The 15,705-nt window shown below is 47.7% G+C and overlaps 1 protein-coding gene across 1 annotated transcript in view; it reads right to left on the bottom strand.

Annotated features, from left to right (window-relative positions):
* The window catches only part of LOC129713596 (collagen and calcium-binding EGF domain-containing protein 1-like), a 98,189-nt gene that overhangs the window by 26,583 nt on the left and 55,901 nt on the right, over positions 1-15,705 (bottom strand). Inside the window, exons 4-5 of the mRNA XM_055662784.1 lie at positions 9,583-9,717; positions 8,293-8,471 (exon numbers count right to left, since the gene is read on the bottom strand). Of these exons, the coding sequence (XP_055518759.1) occupies positions 8,293-8,471; positions 9,583-9,717 (314 nt within the window). The remainder of the gene's footprint in view (positions 1-8,292; positions 8,472-9,582; positions 9,718-15,705) is intronic.

Consider the following 15,705-nt stretch of genomic DNA (forward strand, 5'->3'; position numbering starts at 1 on the left):
ATCCAAATCAATATCCCGTACCTGCCTTCTCTCCATACCCCCTGATCCCCTTGGCCACAAGGGCCACATCTAACTCCCTCTTAAATATAGCCAATGAACTCATCCAAATCAATATCCTGTACCTGCCTTCTCTCCACACCCCCTGATCCCTTTAGCCACAAGGGCCACATCTAACACCCTATCTTTTGACCTAATGATTTTATAGCACTAGTTATCGATCTATCAATAGTCCAACTGTCCAATAACTCTCTGTGTGATGGAAAGTTGTCACATGGAGAAGGTATCAAGGTAGAAGATCCCAGCAAAGAGCCCGGAACTATAATCTGTTCCTGCAGTATCCTTGCTGTGCTCTCAATTCAGCCCAAAAAGTTGCGTGTTGCAGTCCCACCCCAAGGTCTTCAAACGCCACTCCAGTGTAACACTGAGTGTTGCCATCTCCCAGATGAGTGCAATGCGGCCCTGAATAATGTGAGAGATGTGCAACATTCTGTGGAGGCGGATTCATAAGAAGAAAAGGCAGACCAGAGAGAGCCAATACCTCAGAGAGTTCTGAAAGTGTAAGCGATGAAGGAGTTCTGAGATGAATGTGAATACACAGAATTCATCCGGTGGAGAGGAAGGAGAGTAAAATCGAAGCACCCGCGAAGTATATAGAGTTTTATTTTGAGAAGAGATGCACCACTCAAGAGACTGCAGATTCTGTAGGGTTCGAGGAATATGGGATAAGGAGGGATGATGGATATAGATAGAGACTGGCAGATGAAGAGAACGATAGATAGCATTGTAGAGAAACCAAATCAGAGGGAGGAGCGGGAAAGTAGAAAACCTGTGTGGGCGAAATAGATCATCCGATCAATCCTCCATTACTCAGTCGAGAACCCTGGGTATGTCCATTTAGAGTTGATTATAGGTGGGCTATTACACTTGATGCGACATTCAAACAACTCCCTGGTACATGGAATGAAGTACTGTTGACACAGGGGTAGTACACATAGGTGGCCCGAAAATTATGTTACGATCCCCAAGCTCTGTGGGAAATTTTGTTTTCTCCTTGAAGAAGGATGATGCGTCCTAAATATTTATTCTTTATCCTTAACTGGTGAGAGTTAAAAAGATGTGCAAGGGTTTGAATCCTTTAGTATTCTTTGCCAGAGAAGGATATTCAGCGCCAAGGCTTAGAGATATTTGCATCCTTTAGGACAAAGATGATTAGATTCAATGGCGATGAGTTGGCAGTATCGGGGTGTATTTATAGAAAAAGATGAATTTTGTGGAGGGAGAAGTTATCCAGAGATGAGAATGAATTCTGAGAGGATCCCTCGCCCGAAGACGTGCCAGTCTTCCCTAATTCCGTCTGACCATGAACTCTCGTGTATAGAATCATAATAAAGACGATAAGGACCAGGTGATAAAGGTGGCCTCGCAGACCTATGCACCGGGTTCGTGTTGGCAGCAACTGGAGAAGGGACATAGCCCGTGAAGCCCACGGGATCATACCCACATCTCTGTTCCACGTATGGCTTCGAAGGGCCGGGGGAAGACCGAGACCTAACTAAGGAATAAGGAGTGTGGCAGGTAGTTAATCGATCTATTCTGATGACAGCGAACTGTCCCATAACCTACTGTGGATGGAAAATTGAGACATAGATTGGTAAACACGTGCGACGATTGCCGCAAATGCCAAGAGCCTGGAACAGATAGCACCTCTAATGACAGTCCTACCTGCCTGTGCTCTCATCCGTAGCCCTCTAAAGCTGTCGTATTGCACCCACCCGAAGGTCTTCAAACGCCCTCCAGTCCAACACTCAATTTCCCTCTCCCAGAGAGAACACTCTCCTGAAATGGTGTGAAGAAGTTGTTAGAAACCCCGGAAATCATGATACTGAATTAGTATACTGAGAGACCCTCAACGTCACCTACCTTGCTACATGGCTAGGAGGAGAGGAATTCCTCGCTTCGCCAGTTAATCTGGCTGAAGAGCCCACTACCAAGAAATCTATTTCCCCCCGTTTCCAGGAAACTCATGATTTTGAAGGGACTACCCCCAGATATCCCCAATCCCCCAACAACGTGTCAAGCGGACTGCATGTGGTAGATGATTTAATTCCAGCCTTCGAGCTGCACCTCAGTTTGAATATGCAGCATGCCTGATCGAAGGCAACAGTCAGGTAGCAATCCCTGCCTTGGACTCTCCATCAAACCATAATCCATTCCAGCGTTTCGGGCACATCTAACTCGCTCTAAATATAGCCAAGCAACGTCGTTATCGGCCTCAACACTACCGACCTGAAATAGGCACATCGTTTGAAGATTCGTACCACACCTCTGTGTTGAATTTTTTTTTATCATCTCGCCTAAAACACCTGTTATGACTTAAACGTGCACACTTTGTTTCGGGCGTCCGACACACTAAAGTTGAAAACTCACCGGGCACAGGTGCTGCATCTCTTCTACGGAGCACCAGTGACCACACTGCCTATATCTCTCCAATTGCCTCGTTTTTAACCCTCAACCTGAAGAAGGGTCTGACCCGTATTCTACTGTCACCGCGCCTCCTTGTATCTATACGACGGCCGCCTTCCCGCGAGGTACTCCAGCATTTTCCTCTAAATGCAGGGACTCGAGCATGGCAGCAACGGTTTCAGGACATGATCAAGATCTGCAGCCATTGACAGTTCAAGGCAGTTTGGTTGAAACGCCTAATGGCCTAATAGGTCAACTAACCAAGTTCTCTTGTTTCTATGTTCAGTAGCTTTTTTCCTCCTGGAAGGGGCCTCAACCTTTCGGTCGAACCCTGTCATAGTGTGCAAAAGGCCCTTTCGGTCCACACCTTGCCACACCAGCCAAGAATTGCCACTATATCCTAATACCATTTCCACCGCTTTGGTCTATAACCCTCAACCCTGTCCTATCAAGGTCCCTGCGCTCCCATAGATGCATGCCGCACCCGTCGTGAGTTCTCAAACTCTTGCTGTGGTACCTTGGTCCATTCCCCACTCCTGAGGTCTGTATGATTTAGTTACCCCACAGATAACCCAATGAATACTGCAGCACCTCACCTCGAACTACTAGCTTGGTCCACATTGAATACTCTGGGTTATAGACGATGTGCGTCTACCAGATCTGTTTCCCGTCAGATTTTGTACTCTGCTTGTATGCAGTTAAAGTCTGCTTACAATTGAGAAGAAACTGCTCAGGTGTGCCGCTTTAGGTAGACAAATTGCCAGGAACTCATCGGGTGTGGTGTTCAGAATTTATTGACGAGCGAAGGAAATAGGCAACGTCTTCAGGGTCGAAACCCCTAAAGGAAATAGGCACCGTTTCAGAGGTCTTCCGACAAAACCCTAAAAGGTTAAGGAAAGTAGCAAAGTTCGGGTCTCGAAACCTGAAGGAAATAGGCATTCAAGTTTGATCACGTCGAAAACTGAATCAAATAGGCAAAGGTTCGCGCCGAAACCCTGAAGGAAATAGACCAACGTTTCGCGGTCGAAATCCCCTAAAGGAAATAGGCCAACGTTTTCGGGTTTGCCGAAACCCCTGATTGAAATAGGCAACGTTTCGGGTCGCAAAAACTGAAAGGAAATAGTGCAACATTTCGGGTTCGTTTTGAAACCCTAAGGACATGAGGCAAAGTTTCGGGCCAGAACACCCTGGAGGAGAAAATAGGCAAAGTTTCGCGGTCGAAACCATAAAGGAAATAGGTCCAACGTTTCGGCGATCGAAACCCTTCCGGCGGTCTATCTGTCTGGCCCCGAAACGTTGCACTATTCCTCTATAAGCTCCGTGAGCTGCTGCCGCACCCGCTACACGCATGCGTGAGTTCCAGCCAAGTTTGTCCCACCTTGGTTCCACTCCTTTCCGCCTATGAAAAGTCTCTGGCAGCCCACAGCCATACCACACTGTATGGAAAAACAGAGTGGCGGCAACACGCCCTTACCCACATGAATAGCCCTGTACTAATCAGAAATGCGCAGGACGGTGAAAATGAGCACACATTACCCTCTGCTTGCAGTTGCGTTAGAATTCTAGTCTGCTTCATCTGCTCGAAAACTCCTCAAACACATAGAAATAGAACAAGTGCCCAGCACTCATCAGCGTGTTCAGTATTTAATTCGCCACCTGCTCTGTCTGGAACAAAAGGAGAACAACACTTGAACTACCTTCTTCACGCGACTTCTCATAGAAACATAGAAACATAGAAATTAGGTGCAGTTCAAGGAGTAGTAGAGGCCATTCTGCGCCCCTTCGCAGCCGAGCCTACACCACCACACGCCATTCAAATATGATCATGGACGCTGATCATCCAACTCAGGTATCCTGGATCCTGCCATTCTCTCCATTACCACCGAGCCCATGTCTAGGCCACAAGCCAGAAGACCACATCCTAACTCCCCTCTTAAAATATAGCCAATGAACTGCGCCTCAACTACCCTTGCACTGGCAGAGAGTTCCAGAGATTCACCAAACTCTCATGCCCCTAGTGGGGCAAAAAAAAGTTCTTTATCAACCAAGTCTATCCAGTCTTTCTTCATAAGACAGACCTGACATCATAGGAACAAGTCTGATGAACCGTCTCTGCACTCCCTCTATGGCAATAATGTCCTTCATGAGAGGAATAAGTCGGGTAAACACACCAAGTCTTCAGGCCAGGTTCGGGGACTCGAGGACCTGAGGACACAGGTTTAATGCGCAGGTAGAAGCCAAAGATCCTCTAGATCAGTGGTTCCCAACATGGGGCGTACTCCCCACAGGGGGGCAATTTGATTTTTAAGGGGGGCAATTGAATGCAACTGAGGAGGTCTGGGTCCAAATTTTCGATTTTTTTTTTTTTGGATTTTCCATCAGGTAAACATATGTAGTTTATGTTTCAGATGTTATTTTGAGTAAATAATTTTTTTGGGGTAAAAAAGGTCTTTATTGTGTAGTTATTACATAATCACCGCGCCATCGCTCCTCATGCACGTTGCACGAGGTCATGGGAGAACCTTATTTATTGAACCATGTTCTTTTGAAGCTTGTTTAAACCAAGGTATTGAAATGATAAGAATTATATATCACCACATTGGGGGGGGGGCATCAGGATTTTAGAGGTGATTAGGTGGGGCATGGCCAAAAAAAGTTGGGAACCACTGCTCTAGATAGACCACTCCTTCTAAATGCAGTGGGCTGACGTGTAGTACGCAACGGAGTGGAACGTGGGCCTTTTTTTCATCCATTTTAGTAACCCGACTCGCAAGTGTAATCAACGTTGCGGGGGAACAGTTTGTGTTAATAAATTATAATTCTGAAAATGAAGAGAAGATTTTTCCCAAATAACTTTTTATTTTTATGAGGATGTTTCGTCACCGGCTTCCGTCTCCGCACTAGTATCTTTGCTCCGCTACGGGATCTTATGGGAGACGGAAGTCCGAAAATTAACCATGAATCTGCCCATGACTGTACTACGTCTTTTTCATCGAGTGACCTATCTTGCTCGCTGTAGGATCTTTGGTAGGAACTGCAGTTGCTGGTTTACAGATAGACACTTTTTCTCTCAGCAGAGAGTGGTGAATCTGTGGAATTCTCTCTGCCTCAGAGGGCGGTTCTCTGGTGCGAGGCTAGGCTCTTCTAGCGGAGGATGCTTTCAAGAGAGAGCTAGATCTTATAGGGCTCTTAAAGATAGCGGAGTCATAGTATGCAGGAAGATTGTGTTCCGATGTTAAGGGGGGAGAAGGCAAGGAGCTTAAGGGGGGAAAATACTGATTGTGGATTTTCACACAGAGAGTGGTGAATCTCTGGGAAACTCTCAGCCATGATCACATTGAATGGCGGTGCTGGGTGCTGGGTGCTGGCTCAAAGGGCCAAATGGTCTACTCCTGCACCTATTGTCTATTGTCTATTGTCTATAGCTGTACGTCTTTGGAGTGTGGGAGGAAACAGAAGATCTCGGAGAAATCCATTGTCTATAGCTGTACGTCTTTGGAGTGTGGGAGGAAACAGAAGATCTCGGAGAAATCCCACACGGTCACGGGGAGAACGTACAAGGGATCGGACCAGGGCTCGGCACTGCAAGCGCTGTAAGGCAGCAACTCTACCGCTGCGCCACCGTGCCGCCCACGGATATGTCTTATCCCGTAAGCTAACAACCCTTTAGTTTTAAACAGTGATGCCCCATTCTAGATTCTCCCACAAGAGGAAATATTATCTCCACATCCACCTTGTCGAGATGCCCCGGGATCTTACCTGTTTCATTCAAGTTTCTCAATTTTATAAATTCCAGTGGATACAAGCCTAGCCTGTCGAACCTTTCGTCAAGAGAACACACCCACGCCAGGTATCTCTCGAGTAAACTTTCTCTGAACTGCCTCCAACATATTAATATCTTTCTTAAATCAGGCAACCAATACTGTATAGTTTAGAGATACAGCACGGAAACAGGCCCTTCGGCCCACCTAGTCCATGCTGGCCAGCCATCTCCACCCACTAATACTATCCTACACGTCAAGGACAATCTTTTACCGAAGCCAATTAACCTACCAATCTGTACGTCTGTGGAGTGTGGGAGGAAATCCACGCAGTCACGGGGAGAACATAGAAACTCCATGTGGACAGCACCCGCAGTCAGGATCGAACCCGGGTCTCTGGCGCTGAGAGAACGCAACTCTACTCCTGCGCCACCGTGCTGCCCTCGTAGTCCAGCCATCATCTCACAATATATAACTGAAGCAAAACATCCCTGCTTTCCAAAGGTAGACACAGAGCGCTGGAGTAACGCACCAGGTCGGGACCATTAACATCATCTATCCTTCTCTCCAAAGATGCTGCCTGACCCACCGAGTTACTCCAGCACTTTGTGTCTATCTTTGGTGTAAACCAGCATCTGCAGTTCTTTGTCTCAACATCCTTGCTTTCCTGATGAACCCCCCTTTAGACAAATGGTAACATTTTTGTTTGCTTTCCTCATTAACTGATGTACGTGCATTCTAACCGCTTATGAAATGTGTACCAGGGCACGCAAGTCTCTCTGCGCCTCATAGCTGATGCAATCTCGCTCCATTTAGATAACATGCATATTGCTGCCAAATTGGGCCAATCGCAAATTTTCCCTCACTATGCTCCATTTGTCAGATCTTTGCCAACACACAATCCACTTGTACTCCATTGTCGCCTCCACAAGTCACAACACAAAGTCCCAACTATCTTTTGTTTGAGAAAGAACTGCAGATGCTGGTAAAATCGAAGGTAGACACAAAATGCTGGAGAAACTCAGCGGGTGAGGCAGCATCTATAGAGAGAAGGAATTGGTGACGTTTCGGGTAGTTGAGGCATGGATTATCCCAATTTAAGGAGCAGTTAGACAGGTACATGGATAGGGCAGGTTTGGAGGGATATGGGCCAGGTAGGACTAGTGTAGCTGGGACATGTTGGCCGCTGTGGGCAAGTTGGGCTGAAGGGCCTGTTTCCACACTGTATCACTCTATGATTCTGAGACTGAGTCTATCGTTCTGTCATTGGCTGACATTTGAGACAGCTCTTTTGTCAGCTTGTACTTGTGGCTTTTAGAGGTCGCAACCAAATCTCAAGTAGCAAAACAAACACAAGTGGTGTGACCGCCACATCATCAAACACGCACGCGTTGGAGGTCAAAGAAATTTGAGTTTAGTTTAGAGATACAGCGTGACAATAAACAGGCCCTTCGGCCCACCGAGTCCGTGCCGACCAACTAACTCTATCCTGCACCCACTAGGGCCAATTTACAAAGATACCAAAGCCAATTGGCCTACAAACCTGTACGTCTTTGGAGTGTGGAAGGAAACCGAAGATCCCAGAGTAAACCCCACGCAGGTCACGTGGAGAACGTACAAACTCCGTACAGACAGCACCCGTAGACAGGATCAAACCTGGGTTTCTAGCGCTGTAAGGCAGGAACTCTACCGCTGCGCCACCGTGCAGGCCAAGGGGGCAACGTGGAGGATCGTAGGAGTCATAGCAGCGGTAGAGTTGCCGCCTTTCAGCGCTTTCAGACCCGGGTTCGACACCGACTACGGGCGCTGTCTGTACGGAGTTTGCACGTTCTCCCCGTGACCTGCGTGGGTTTTCTCCGAGATCTTCGGTTTCCTCCCACACTCCAAAGACGTGCAGGTTTGTAGGTTAATTGGCTTGGTGTCAATGTAAATTGTCCCTAGCGTGTGTGGGATAGTGTTAGTGTGCGGGGATCGCTGGTCGGTGGTTCGAAGGGCCTGTTTCCGCGCTGTATCTCTAAACTAAACTAAACTGCACTAAACTAGACTAGACTTTTAAACTGGGCAAAACCTTACGAATGTTTGTTCTATAGAAGGAAAGTTCAGTCTTACCATTGAAAGCTCCGAGACAGGACTTGCCATCGAGTTGCAAGTAGAATCCTTCTCGACATTCACAGCTGTAGCTTCCTTGTGTGTTCACACACTTGTGATCGCAAAGTGTGCCATTGTGCACTGAGCACTCATCAATGTCTGCAGAGGACAGGAGTAGACATGTGTTAGTCTTCATGGCGAAAGCTATCTGTTATTCTTAGTGAGCAAGAGAGGGCAAATGGTATCAAGGGATATGGGGGAAAAAGCCGGAACGGTATTGATTTTGGATGATCAGCCATAGAAACATAGAAACATGGAAAATAGGTGCAGGAGGAGGCCATTCGGCCCTTCGAGCCAGCACCGCCATTCATTGTGATCATGGCTGATCGTCCCCAATCAATAACCCGTGCCTGCCTTCTCCCCATATCCCTTGACTCCACTAGCCCCTAGAGCTCTATCTAACTCTCTCTTAAATCCATCCAGTGACTGGGCCTCCACTGCCCTCTGTGGCAGGGAATTCCATAAATTCACAACTCCGGGTGAAAACGTTTTTTCTCACCTCAGTCTTAAATGGCCTCCCCTTCATTCTAAGACTGTGTGGCCCCTGGTTCTGGACTCGCCCAACATTGGGAACATTTTTCCTGCATCTAGCTTGTCCAGTCCATGATCGTATTGAATGGCGTGTGCTTGCTCAAAGGGCTGACTGGCCTACTCCTGCACCTATTTTCAGTTTCTACGTTTCTGTGATGGGCTGAAGGGCTTAATTCTACTCCTATCACTTTATGAGCCCAAAACCATTCCACCATCACCAGAGCACAATTCAGGGCCATGATGGTACACCCTCCACTAGATTGGATGAGCATCACCACAAGTTTCCACATCAGTACGCAGCATTTACAGTGAAAATCGGCATGCAGGGCTGCAGCAGGAGTATCTTCTTAAAAACCCCTGTCCCACTGTACGAGTTCATTCAAGAGTTCTCCCGAGTTTGCCCTGATTCGAACTCGGAGATTTACGGTAATGGCCGCTCGTCGGTACTCGGGGCTCTCGTGGACATGCTGAAAAATCCTCACGAGTCATCCCGAGCTTACCGCGTTTCCCGAGTACCTGCCGTTAGCGTTACGAGCCGCTAAGAGACGTCCCTGAGCTCCGACGCACCCGCAACGTACATTCTCCGTGCTTACCACGAGTTTGATTTTTTTTAACTCGGGAGAGCTCTTGAATGAACTCGTGCAGTGGGACAGGGCCATTACGAGGTTAAAGATCTCACCCAGGCAGTAGGGCGTACGATGATTCCTATGTCGCTCTCGGTCAAAACGATATCCAGGGTAACAGGTGCAGACAACACGCCCAAAACTGTCGGTGCACTGCTGTTCACAGGGTGAGCCGGCACAGACATCTGTATCTGCAGATGAGGAAGACATCAGGTTAGTACTGGGAGCTCACCATGACGTTGTCCATGTCTTGCTAACACGGTTTCATTGATCTGATTGTTTCGGCATCATATCTGCATGGGCAGCACAGCGGTGTAGCGGTAGGACTACCTCCTCACAGCGCCAGGGACCCAGGTTCGATCCTGACTGCGGGTGCTGCCTGTTCGAAGTTTGCGCGTTCTCCCCGTGACCTGCGTGAGTTTTTCACCGAGATCTTCGGTTTCCTCCCACACTCCAAAGACGTGCAGGTGTGTAGGTTAATTGGCTTGGTATAAGTGTAAATTGTCCCTAGTGTGTGTAGGATGGCGTTAGTGTACGGGGATCGCTGGTCGGCACGGACTCAGTGGGCCGAAGGGCCTGTTTCCTCGCTGTATCTCTAAACTAAACCATACTAAACATTCAATTGCATCGCAATGAAGATTCAAGTGATCATTGATGGTGGTACAGTCATTAATGTAGAGAATAATAGCCCTGTCCCACAGTACGAGTTCATTCCAAGAGCTCTCCCCGAGTTTGCCCTGATTCCAACTCGGAGATTTACGGTAATGGCCGCTCGTCGGTACTCGGGGCTCTCGTGGACATTTTTCAACATGTTGAAAAATCTTCCCGAGTCTTCCCGTACTTACCTGCCGTTAGCGAGTCTTCCCGAGTACCTGCCGTTAGCGTTACGAGCCGCTAAGAGACGTCCCCGAGCTCCGACGTACCTGCTACGTTCATTCTCCGTGCCTACCACGAGTTTGATTTTTTATTTAAACTCGGAAGAGCTCTTGGAATGAACTCGTACCGTGGGACAGGGACATTAGCAATCCTGAGCTCAAGTTAAAGCCAAGAGTTCAAATCTCACCTTGGTGGCTGAGAGGTTCAAATTCAGTGAACGGAATAATTTTGAAAGCTTCGTAACCTACAAACCTGCATGTGTTGGCATGTGGGTGAAAACCAGAGCACCCGGAGAAAGCCCACACGGTCACTGGGAGAATGTACAAACTCCATGCCGACAGCACCGATAGTCTGGATCGATGTCACTGGCAATGTAATAGTTACTTCAACCCACCGAGCATCAGACTGGCCATCGAACACCCGTCCACACAAGTTCTTTGTTATCCAACATTCAAATTACACAGTACATTTAGCCTACAAACCCACGTGTCTTCGAGATGTGGGTGGAAACCGGAGCACCCAGAGGAAACCCACACGGTCACTGGGAGAACATGCAAACTCCACACAGGTAGCACCCGGGGTCAAGATCGAGCCCGGCTCTCCGGCTACCACCTGCACCACTGTAGCCATCCTCTCCGGAATGCGGCAGTGACTTTGCGCGTTTAGACATTGGTAAATGCAAATAGTTTTGCTTTGGAGAAAGTAAGTCAGTCATCCATCCCATTATAGTGGCACCCAGGCATAGCAGCTCAGCCGAGAATGGATGGAATTTATCGTGTAGTAGCTGGTAGCAGTTTCGACCGCTCCCACTGCTTAAATATGCAGCCAGCAAGGTGCGAAGCAACTCCTCACGCAAAGAAATCTGCCAGATTGTTTAGATTCACTAAGATAAAGTTTAGAGCTGGCAATGGGACAACTGAGTGGAAATGCAGGAGGTAGGTAGGGGATTAGGGACCATTAGGAGTTCCTAACGTGTTAATGCTGAGAAATACTTGCCTTTACCTATTGCAAGCACAGACTCACGTGTTATACAGGCCTGTAATTGCATGACAGGACCAGGAAGCTGGAGATGTTTCATATGTGAAAGTGCCTCTGGCCCGGCACAAATCAATGGAACGCTTCCAACATTCTGCTGTTGAAGAGGACATCCAGTCTCCCACACATCATTTTTCATCCATAATCTGTCAAAGTCGGGTTATGTTTGCACAGTTTCCACTATCAAACCGCAGGAGTAGGCCATTCGGCCCTTCGAGCCTGCACCTCCGTTCAATATGATCATGGCTGATCATCCAACTCAGTATCCTGTACCTGCCCCCTCTCCATACCCCCTGATCCCCTTAGCCACAAGGGCCACATCTAACTCCCTCTTAAATATAGTCAGTGAACTGTGGCCTCAACTACCTTCTGTGGCAGAGAATTCCACAGATTCACCACTCTCTGTGTGAAAAATGGTTTTCTCATCTCGGTCCTAAAAGACTTCCCTCTTATCCTTAAACTGTGCGACCCCTTGTTCTGGACTTCCCCAACATCGGGAACAATCTTCCTGCATCTAGCCTGTCCAACCCCTTAAGAATTTTGTAAGTTTCTATAAGATCCCCTCTCAATCTTCTAAATTCTAGCGTGTACAAGCCGAGTCTATCCAGTCTTTCTTCATATGAAAGTGCTGCCATCCCAGGAATCAGTCTGGAGATACATGATAAGGGAATAACGTTTTGTTAAATGTAAAGCCAGCAAAGTCCGAGGGGGTAGATGGTAGTTCAAGTTTAGGTGGGGGAATGTTCAGCCTCGGTGAGGTTGTTCTGGGAGCCATCATAGATTAGATGGGCTGAATGGCCCTCTTCTGTGTCGTGCGGAAAAATATAACACGAGAAAGTTTCCTTCTAACGATCAGCGGACAGATTGACATCTCAATTATCCACAGAGGGAGGTGCTGCATTTTTGGCTGCAGAGTTCGACTGAAGTGCCAGCTGCAATCTCACTTGCATGTGAAGGATCTGTAGTGAGGAGCAGGCAGTTTTGTTTGTTGTTCCACCCAATGTACAGCCCTCACTCAACACGATCGAAACCCAGCTATTTATGGAAGTATGCCTTGTCGATTGTTGCCGCATTTGGTTCAGTTTAGTTTAGGGATACAGCGCGGAAACAGGCCCTTCGTCCCACCGAGTCCGTACCGACCAGCGATCCCCGCACACTAACACCACCCTACACACACCAGGGGCAATTTTACATTTAGACCAAGCCAATTAACCTGCAAACCTGTACGTCTTTGTAGTGTGGGAGGAAACCGAAGATCTCGGACAAGACACACGCAGGTCACGGGGAGAACGTACAAACTCCGTACAGACGGCACCCGTAGTCGGGATCGAACCCGCAACCCTGGCGCTGATAGTTGCTGTAAGGCAGCAACTCTACCGCTGCACCATCGTGCCGCCCACATTACAACTATGACTTAATTTCAAACACTATTTCATTGGCTCTGAAGTACTTGAGGCATTTGGTCGGCTAAAATTTTCAACAAGTTGAAACTCCAGCGGGGACCAGAAAGACGCCACGACTCTTTGGGCGACTGAGGAGACGACTCACGGCCATACAGGCGACACGCCGCGGGGTGAAGCCCGTATCGCCGTGAGTAGTCGCCCAAAGAGTCGTACCTTGTTCTGGTCCCCGCTGGATTTTCAACACGTTAAAAATTTTCGACGATGCGTATCGACCTGTGCTGGCAGTCGCCGAAAAGGTTGCGTAAGTGTGACAGGCCCATAAGATATTACACATGGGTAAAATAATGTGAGACACAGGAGTGCTGGAAGAACTCAGTGGGTCAGGCTAAGTCGTGTGTGTCAATCGCGGCTCGCAGCCTCATGAGCCCGCTCGCGGCCGAGGGACCCTGGGTCGACGGAACAAAGGAGGACCTGCCGAGGAATACACTCTAAGCGGCCTTTGTGTGGTTACTATTTGCTTACCTTGTGTGTGCAAGTAAAGAATTTCACTGTGAATTGTTACGTGACAATAAAGTATTCCTTCAAAGTAGTCATTCATCTTCGGTTTATTCAGATTGGTTACGTCGGTTTAAAATCTAAATCTAGAGCAGGTTGATTCACCAAGTGATGATCAAATCGCAGTCTCTTCTGCCCCTGTCCCACTTAGGAAACCCGAACGGAAACCCCTGGAGACTTTGCCCAAGGTTTCCGTGCGGTTCCCGGAGGTTGCAGGTGGTTCCCGGAGGTTGCAGGTGGTGGAAGCAGGTAGGGTGACTGACAAAAACCTCCGGGAACCGCACGGGAACCTTGGGTGGGGCGCAAAGTCTCCAGAGGTTTCCGTTCAGGTTTCCTAAGTGGGACAGGGGCATTAGTGTCTGAAGAAGGGTCTCGGCCCCAAACGTCACCCATTCCTTCTTTCCAGAGATGCTGCCTGTCCCGCTGAGTTACTCCAGCGTTTTCGTGTCTATCGGACTTTGCTGGCTTGACTTTGCACTAAACATTATTCCCATATCAAGTATCTATACACTGTAAGCAGCTGGATTATAATCAGGTATGGTCTTTCCACTGACTGGTTAGCACGCAACAAAAGCTTTTCACTGTACCTCGGTACACGTGACAATAAACTAAACTGAATTGGACTGAACCAAACAAAGTACCAAATTTGAACACACTTACAATAATAAGATACAACCCTCGAAACATAAACTGAGGAATTGAAAGGCTTTTTTCTTTTACCAAAGGTCTTTCACGGATGTTGTTAGTCGAAAATGACCCTTAGGCCCAAATAATTCTTCCAATTTTACCCAACAAATCCGGCGATTAAATCAAAATCTTTTGGATGGATTAGCAACCAATTCTCCTGAGAGGTCATTAGTTGGATTTTTGAAAAAATAATAATAGTGTGTTTAACTTCATTGTGTCGTGAATATTAGATTGGTGGGAAAGACAATGTGGTTGGAGGCTAGTCATACCATGTAGCCATCAGCATTATATTTCACTGAAGTTGACCTTGCCAGCTCTTTCCTGGAGTACCACAACACTAACGTCGCTTTGCATAGCATGAATATGAAATTCAGGCAAATAAACTTAACCCAGATGCATGGTTGGTGAGCAAACCGAGTTTGGAAATCCACAGGCCCTTCGGCCCGTCGAGTCCAGGCTGACCAACACTAGTTCTATCCCACACACGAGGGGAAATTTACAGAAGGCAATTAACCTAAAATCCTTCACGGGCGGAGACAGGAGGAACTTTTTAACGTTTCGTACCATTTAAAATGGGGCTCGTCAGCCCTGCGATGGCACTGGTGCCAAACTGTAATGGCCCTGCTGTTCCTTTGGATTGATCAGCGACGTGGAGAGGGGGGAACGTGCTGCCTGTCCTCCATATGACATTGATCGCCCAGGCTTGCATCCAACCAGGATGCATCACCCATGGTCAGTCATGATTGAGGGGAGGCTACTACAAAACCATTTAAGAAACATTTGGACAGGTTGATGGATTAGATCCACTTCGGGGGATATGGGCCAAATGCAGGCTGATGTGTCTCGTGTGGATTGGGCATGTTGGTCGGTGGTCAGCAGGTTGGGCTGAAAGACCCTGTATTCACGCTGTATGACCCTATATCTAAAAAAGATCCATTCTATCCAGGCCTTTCACTATTCAGTAAGTTTCACTTCTAAACTCCAGCGAGTACAGTCCCAGTACCATCAAACGCTTATCATATGTTAGCCCAATCATTCCTGGGATCATTCTCGTCAACCTCCTCTGGACCCACTCCAATGCCAGCACATCCCTCCTCTGATGTGTTATGGAGATGGGACACAGATGCAGTTTGAAAATAGTAGCATTTACTTCTGTGCAACAAGAGCAGTGAGCAGTCCACCTAGTGGTGTACAGGGATATTGCAATGCTCCTATGGATTTAAACCTCCTGATTAACTCAAGCAGTCCATTCAGCCCCTCTAGGCTTTACTACCATTAAAATAGACCACCTCCATAGCCCAACTAGGGATGGGCCACAAATGTTAAACCAGGGAACTGCAGATGCTGGTTTACAAAAGAAGACTCAGAATACTGGAGTAGCTCGATGGCATCAGACAGCATCTCAGGAGAACGTTTTGATTTAGGTTTTATGAAGTTCCGATCCAAAACATTGGCAACCCTGATGCATTTGGCCCATATCCATCTAAACCCGTCCCATGCACATAGACAGACACACAACGCTGGAGTAGCTCAGCGGGACAGGCAGCATCTCTGGAGAGAAGGAACGGGCGACGTTTCGGGTCGAGACCCTTCTTCAGACTGATGACAGGGGAGAGGGAGATA

This window comes from Leucoraja erinacea, chromosome 36, assembly GCF_028641065.1.
Source record: "Leucoraja erinacea ecotype New England chromosome 36, Leri_hhj_1, whole genome shotgun sequence".
Lineage (NCBI taxonomy): Eukaryota > Metazoa > Chordata > Chondrichthyes > Rajiformes > Rajidae > Leucoraja > Leucoraja erinaceus.